The sequence below is a fragment of the Channa argus genome, chromosome 8, assembly GCF_033026475.1.
Source record: "Channa argus isolate prfri chromosome 8, Channa argus male v1.0, whole genome shotgun sequence".
Lineage (NCBI taxonomy): Eukaryota > Metazoa > Chordata > Actinopteri > Anabantiformes > Channidae > Channa > Channa argus.
Window position 1 is genome coordinate 17,786,380 of NC_090204.1, and position 7,875 is coordinate 17,794,254.

The 7,875-nt window shown below is 39.8% G+C and overlaps 1 protein-coding gene across 8 annotated transcripts in view; it reads left to right on the forward strand.

The window, feature by feature from the left end:
* Positions 1 to 7,014, forward strand: part of mllt1a (MLLT1 super elongation complex subunit a) — a 34,408-nt gene extending 27,394 nt beyond the window's left edge. For all 8 annotated transcript variants that reach the window (XM_067512339.1, XM_067512336.1, XM_067512337.1 and 5 more), the window contains one exon: positions 560 to 7,014. In XM_067512339.1, coding sequence (XP_067368440.1) covers positions 560 to 688 — 129 coding nt within the window. In that variant the 3' untranslated portion in view covers positions 689 to 7,014. The remainder of the gene's footprint in view (positions 1 to 559) is intronic.
* Positions 7,015 to 7,875: the final 861 nt, after the last annotated feature.

Sequence of the window (7,875 nt, forward strand, 5' to 3'; positions counted from 1 at the left end):
ATGTGTCATCATCCGTTATTTTGAAACGGCTCTAAACCACAAAGATTTTCCCACCTCTGCATACTTGCGGAGGTTAGCTTGGTATCAGGTGCATCTGGGAAGTTTTATGAGTAAGAGTACAAATACACAAAGGCAGGATCAGACCCGATGCCAGATGCTAGTATCCACATCTGGACATCCCTATTCAGCATTGCAGCCTTTTCTCATGCTAATGCTGCTCTGTTTTGCTAGGCACAAGTAAGTAAATGAAATCTTTCAAAACACAATCTACTTGTGATCCTCTGTGTGTGTTCTGTTTATTTCCTATATTGCCTACATCTGCGTCATGTGGAAAAACGTACTCGTACTAAAACTCGTACTACCAAAAAAAGTGCGATTAAGTGGCACAATAAAATAAATGATGGGGCACAATATGAAACGTTTGTATTATCACACAGAATATAACGTCAAATCGCACTGCCTTATATGTGAACAGTATTAAACTGCAGTTTTTTCATTAATAATGCAGTAGGAATGTTAAGGAATAGTAACTAAACTCTTGTCTCTTTACAACTGTCAGATTGTCAATCTAATCGAGGAGACGGGTCACTTTAATGTGACCAACACCACCTTTGACTTTGACCTCTTTTCACTGGACGAGTCCACTGTCCGTAAACTACAGAGCTACCTGGAAGCAACGGCCACGTGACAGGAGGCGGAAACTAGTGTGTGGATGGCGACAGTGGCAGCTGAGGTAGACTTGTCAGCATGTCCCCTCTGTCAGGAGACAACAGGCGGCCACGTCTCTCGCAGCTGTTTCACGGGCCTGACTGAACCATCGAACAACTACCACTCAAACAGAAACACACGAACAAACGCAAGCACACATGAAGATGCACCATCTTCACGTGATGCTGGGGGAAAACTTGGAGGAGGAGGAGGTTGGGAAGGGAGCACCGGAGTAGCTGAGCTCTGTCTACAGCCAGGAATTTCCCCACACATCTCTTGTCTGGGGAAAGCTCTACACAGACTTTGAGTCTGTGTAAAGCTGTGGAATGCACCCCACACCCCCACTCTTATTGCTGCCGCCTTTGCAAAACCTAATACTTCCCCTCCTCCTCCTCCTCCTCTTCCTCCCCTTTCACACGCACACTCCTTACTCGGCAGAACACTCCAGTTCCCTTCCCCCTGGTGTCAGCTGGAGCTCATTTCTCTCCCGACATAGTCTTGAGGTGTGTGTGTGTGTGTGTGTGTGTGTGTGTGTGTGTTGCCTGTGTGCCCATGTACCCATGTATGTGTGAGCACTGCTGGGGTTTAAGAGATGTTGTCTTGCTGGTTACTGACTTCTTTTTGTTCGTGGAGCTTGAGCACAAACAACAGCTCCAACCCCCTGCACATGCTAAACAAATACAGATTCAGGTGACACTTTACTTTTAGTGAAACCCCTCTATTTGTATTTATAAACCATAAATAAACATGGAATAAATTGTTTCTAACACACTATAATGTAGGTGAATGCAGTTTTAAGTGTTTATTAATGTTGTGTATTCGCTTTAATCATAAGACAACCTAATTATGTTTTTGGAAGAAGGCTTTTTGAGGACACACGGAACAGGAGTTTTACACGAGTCCTATTGGTTTAGGCAGGCCTCTAGGAACTTTTTTCTGGAAAAAGGGAAAGCTGAAATAATATAATTCTTTTAAGATGTCTGACTTATTTGATAATGTCACAAAGTTGCTACATTGCAGCGTGTTTTAATGAATCTGAAATAATATGAAAGCAACCCATAAATCGCACATTTTTTATTTTTTGCAATTTTATCGGTCCGATACACACACTTTCCTGTTTTGAGTCTAATCTATAGCCTATATAGGACTGCAGCTGTTGATTATTTTTATCATTAAAATTAAACTAATTATTTTATCGAATGGTCGGTTGTCTTATCTGCAAAATACTAAAAAAAAAAAAATCATTCAGAGCCAAGGTTGTGTTTTTGTTTGTTTGTTTGACAAACAGTAAAACAGAAATACGCGTTAAAATAGTTTAGGCTTTACACTGGGTACATTTTGTAGATGTTTGCGTAAATTATCAACCTAAATGATGAATCCAAGTGGCTAATGATTTTTTTTTTGTTAATTGAATAATCAATCAATTGGCAATTTCTAACTTTACATTAATAAACACTTGAAAAGTCCCCATAGCTGCAAACAACTGCATTTCAGTGTATTTATTAAATGTTAAGTCCTTACAATGCTAGATGGGGGTTCATAGTAAAGTGGTTCCCAGACTCCTGTACAAGTCTGTATAACACTGAAGAAGAATATGAAGACACTGAGACATGTGCTGTATGTGTGTGAGACTGTTTCTTTCTTGTCTGAAAATCTGAAAACACATGTTCTGTTTAGTTCCCCCTCTACTTCCTCGCACTGAAAGCTGAGCCTTGACCTCCTACCAACAGCTCCACCTCCATCCATCCCCCCTTCTTCCTTCTATAGCCCCACTTACTCCATCCCTGCTCTCCACCCTCCTCCTCCTCCTCCTCTCTTCTCTTATTCCCATATTGATGAAAGGGCTCGACTGCTCGCGGCCGCAGCAATGGAGGTTCACTTCTGAATTGCCTTCTAAGTGGTGGGTAGGGTAGGGTGGGAAGGGGGTTTAAAAAGCCGTGAAAAAGTAGCCATACTTGTCTCCCAGAATCCAAAAATAAGAAAAAAGAAGGGGCCATGCTTTTTTACATTTTATTTTTGTACAAGTGCTTTTTGTGTATTTATTCCCAGATTGCGGTTACGATAACCTGTGAGCTATGAATGTATATCGCTTTTACTTTTCTACGGCTAGCAACAGCCCCGCTCTAGTGCCTTTTTCTGCAACTTGCAGTGTGAGGGTGGGTTGTGCACTCTATTAGCCATGGTCACACAGATTGAACCCCCCACTCCCCAATACCCCCCTCGGGGGAAACAAGTGTTAATTGGGATGCCTGAATATCCAGTATTGTCTTAATGGCTTTCATCCCTGCTTCTCCTTTTACAGTGTCTTTTTAGGGTGTTGTCCATTGATTTATTTCATTTGTTTTTAGTTGTTTTTTTTTTTGTTTTTTTTGTTTCTACATTCTAGCTGTTTGAGATTCGATTCAGTGTTTCAAAGAGGAAGCATCAGGTGACTGTGGTAGTTACTCCCATTAATTAGCTCTAGTAACAGTTGCTTTCTGCTGGGTTGTGGGTTTTCTGAGACGGTTATCATTGAACGGGGTCGGGCTTCCCTTTTACAGCAGTTTCAACTAATCATGGAGCGATTGATACAACCTTATCAGCCCCTTGAATAGAATCAACAAGGGTTGTGTAGGCAGAGGAATAAGCAGAGTAGTCCTTATGTTGTCTCCCCCCAAACATTTGAACTGTATTGTGCAGGGGCCTGCATCATGAAGCATGGTTAGTGAGTTGATCTCACAAGGCTGGCTCACTTTGGGTTAGATCACTGAACCTATGATACGGCTAAGCTGCTTCTGATATGTAATGTAACGTTTTACATATAAAATGTCTGCAAACGGGGGATGTCTTGGTTTGTTCAACTAAAAGTGGAAAAATCCATGTGATGCAGTGCGACAAAGCAAAGCATCACATATCTCAGTTTTGACAAGCTAGAAACAGCAAATGTTTGGGTCTTGCTAAAAGACTATAAAAAATGGTCTCTTTCACTCAACTAATCTGCTACTAATTTTAGCTTTACAGTAGTAATAATCACTCTTACAGTGATACAAGGCCTTCTAGTTTTGACTGATTATTGCATTATATTGTAATTAATTATATTCTTTGTCTTTACCATGTGATTCCTGCATATCGTTTTTTAACTTTAAATATTGCGTTTTGCTGCTGCAACCCTACAGATATCAACATGTCAGTCAGCAGTTGTGTGTGGCGTCAATTATGCCGCTCCTGATCTGTTGATGTGGCCTTTTTGTGGCATCTCTTTTAATGTCCACAAACTCCTGCCCTCTTTGGTGAACTGCAGGTTAGCAGAGCCAGGGACCAGCTCCGTGAGACTGGTTTCCAGGATAGCCAGTGTTCCTGTGGATTAGTGAAGCCAAAAAACTCAAAGAAAGCCAGAGTGAGGTTTTGAATTTGCCTTGTGATTCAGGCCCCTGGTGTGTTAGTTCCTGTGGCCCCTCTAGGCTTCACAAAAACACACACACCAGCCCACTGTGGTACAAACCTTCAATGAACTATTCCCTCCCTGCCCCCCTTCTCCTCCCCCCTTTAGTTTTCTTTCTGCCAAAAACTGATTTTGACACTGCAAAAGCTTTAATACTTCACTTTCTTCTCCTGTAGCCTGCCTGGCTCTGCAACATGTACACACTCCCTCTGCTCTTACAGTAAATGCCATCTGAATGTGGAAAATGTGTCTCAAAAAACAAACATAAAAATCCCTGCAGCCTTATGTGCCCTGCAATAACCAGCCCCCCACCCCCACTTCTTCCCCCTCTGTCCAACCTTCATTTTCTCTAGGTGTGCCTCTGTCAACAGAACTTCAGGCCGTGATTACTAAGAATGAACTTTGTGACTGTGTGAGTGACGTTCTGCGAGTGTGTTTGTCAGCGATAGGAGAGAATTAACAAAAAAAAAAAATCTTCCTTCCTGTCCTCCTCTGTGCATCGATGTGGGAACTTTAAAGTCCTAGTTCATGAACTCTGACCTTTGACCCAGCACTCATTAAGTTCCCTTGTGGTGGTGAAGAAGAGGGGGAGTTATATGTGGGCTGGAGAAGCCCCACTGTCTACCAACAGTCAATGTTTTATTTATGGACCTCTGCACTTTTGGCTGTGATGACTTCAGTACTTAAGTAGTTACCTAAACTGTATTTTTAAGGATTTTATACAATATTTACATGCAATACAATATGAATTGATTTTTTTTCTTTGCCAATGATTTTTTTTTTCCTTTTATTTAATTATCTTGATTTTGGCATGTTTCGTCACTATTATTCACAAACATGACCGTTGAATCTATTTTAGGTGTTAAATGTTATGGGGCTATTCCCAGGATGTTTTTGTGCATCATAATTCTGATGACAGTTGAACAGCAAGAAGCAGGTGCTGGAAAATGTTTGCTGGATGAGCTAAACTTTGTCATCACCCTCTACTTTGAGTACAAATAACTGCACCAGGCTGAGGACATTAGGAGGTTCTCACTTTGGTTCAAGGAACTGAAAACTGTTGAGCTAAAACATTTATTTTCTGTGTCTTGTCCGTTATGTGTTTTATCGTTTTATTCCTACTCATTTATCGAAGTCTGTACCCAGACAAAAACTGTCATCATGCCTAGTTTTGTTGTTATGATAACTTGAGCCTGAAGAAATACATCAAACAAACAATAGAGTTGCAAAGTTGGAAGAGCTGATTTATTTTTTTATTTTTTATTTTTTATTTTTTTCCATTAAACTACATTTCGTGACTGACGTGGAGCTATTCTAGAGCTTTGATCTTCACGAAAAGCTCCTGGTTACATCATCAGTGCAAATACAGAGACACAAAGTCATAGCGTCCCACCCAGACTCTGTTCAGTCCAATCTCCCATTTGGCATTTAATTCATTTTTATCTCCCATTTTGCATTTCATTCATTTTTTTTTGTTTTGTTTTTTTTTTTTAAATAAATGAAGTGTGTTCCTGAGTCAAATCATTTAACACTGTTGAACCATTTATGGACTTAACAAAGTAATATGACACTTAGTTTGTGAGCAAAACATAAGTACAGCTCCCCTAAGTAAAACCTCAGCAGTTCAGGTACTTCAATCACTGTAATGTGGTTCACACTTCATTCAAAAGTTGTTTTTCAGTCTGAACCAACCTTGATCCCTGGTTCCCTCGCTAGCCCTGCCTGTGCATTTATGCTCAACTCGTAGACTTTACATTGTAATGATTTAAAAAAAAAAAAAAAATGTTTTTAAACAAAATATGAATACGAAAATCAGAATATAAACCTTATAATTATGCTCTATAGTGATTTTAGATTTTGGAACACAGTTTTTTATTGTTGCAGTGATTGTAGGCAAAAAAATTCTTTACTCAAGGCTTAACATGTCCACAATTAATGAACAACTCCCAGGGTGCATTGTGGCAAAATAACCTAAAATGACTGAGCATAAAATTATGCTGTGAAATTCTAATTTTTGAGTCACGTTTGGATATACACAACAATATTGTGATTCATTTAGCAACAACAACGTGTTTGTTCAACGTGTTTGCACGTCTCTGACTGGCTTCTTCTCCATAGCAACAGCAGCTCAGGCTCATGGGTATTGAAGTATTTAACTAAAGTGATAAATAGAATGCAATTAGGGGGCCTGGGTTGGGATGCAGAAGGCAGCGGGTTCAAATCCCACCCCACCAGGTGTGGCCCCACCCAGCCACCAAGGGCAAGCAAGAATAATTATCATGGTCATAACGTAAACTTGTTATCTTCACATAATCCGGGAGAGTCCTGTGTGTCTGTGTTGAGTAAATGAAAAACAAACTTGAAAATGGAAACACAGAATGGAGAAAAACACTGTCCCACTTTGCAACTCTATGAGCAGGTCTGTGGGAGTGGAGCATTACAGTACTGAGACTATATTATATATAATAAGTGTATAATACAGTTAAGGTAGAATATCTACTGTGTGGATTTTTAGAGAAGGAGGAGGAATCAAAATTAGGGAGCAAATGGTTCATTGCAAATATGTGGAAGGGGGTGGGAGGGGGCATGTGCAGATGGGGTGTTTCCTGTGTCAGTGGTTGTCATGTGTCTGTGACAAGGGGACAGGGTTGCCTGTATTTATAAAGTTTTTTTTTTTTATGGGGGTGGGGGGTCTACAATGTTGGCAGAACAAATGAACTGGATGGCAGAAGAACAATTGGTATTTTTAAAAATAAAAACTTGGCATTACCATGCCACCATGTGGCCATATGATGCAAGTTGTTAGCAAGGACAAAACCTGTTATTTTAATGTTATTTTTTATTTTGAAATCATATTATTAATAAAGTCATTAAGTACTATTGTCCCCTTGTGTCCAATCATTGATCGCTGTGTGACCCAGTCATGGCCGTGTGGGAAGGGTTCATGTAAAGTTCATGTGATGGTCAGAGCAGTCTGTGGGGGCTAAAAGGACAAGCTAAGGGCTGGGAAATGATGCACTGAATATCTGTCCAGCAAATGTGGCATTTCTTGGTAAATGCTCATCAATAAATCACACTGTGGTTCTCTGCTCTGCTGTGAGAAACCATACAGGCGTGTCACGGTGAGGAGAAATCGCTTCAACTGGATTCCACTTCAGTGCCTTGGTGACAACAGAGGTGTAAAAAAGCAGTCAGATATGTTTAATAAAAATACTTATGTCATAACATAAAATTTGGGAAAATTTAAACATGCACAACACATAATACATAAAAATGAAAAGTAAATTGACTGGTATAATAAATTTCACTGGAAACACTGATGCACCACTGTGTAAAATGTGTTTTAGCTTTATACCTACATCTACCTGTAGGGTTCAGGACCCCATAAAGGCTCACAACATAAATCTAAAATACTATGTCAGTCTTCAACCTACTTTAGCTTATTCATCTGTGTTGTGCACACCATTTCACCCTCTGGACTAAAAAGTGATGGTTGTTCTGGCTCTTTGTAGCTCCTGTATAAAAACAACCAAAGTCACATGTTGTATACAACAATACAGAAATTATACTTTAATAGATGAAAAAGGAGATCACTTTTGAAACATACATACACTTCTGTTGTGGTAAAAACCATCATTAACTGTATAATAAATTATTTAGTAAACATTACACATTTTGTAGTATAGTTTTGTGCAATTTGATGCTAATGGATAAAGGAGAACCTTGATCAGACGATGACTTTTGCA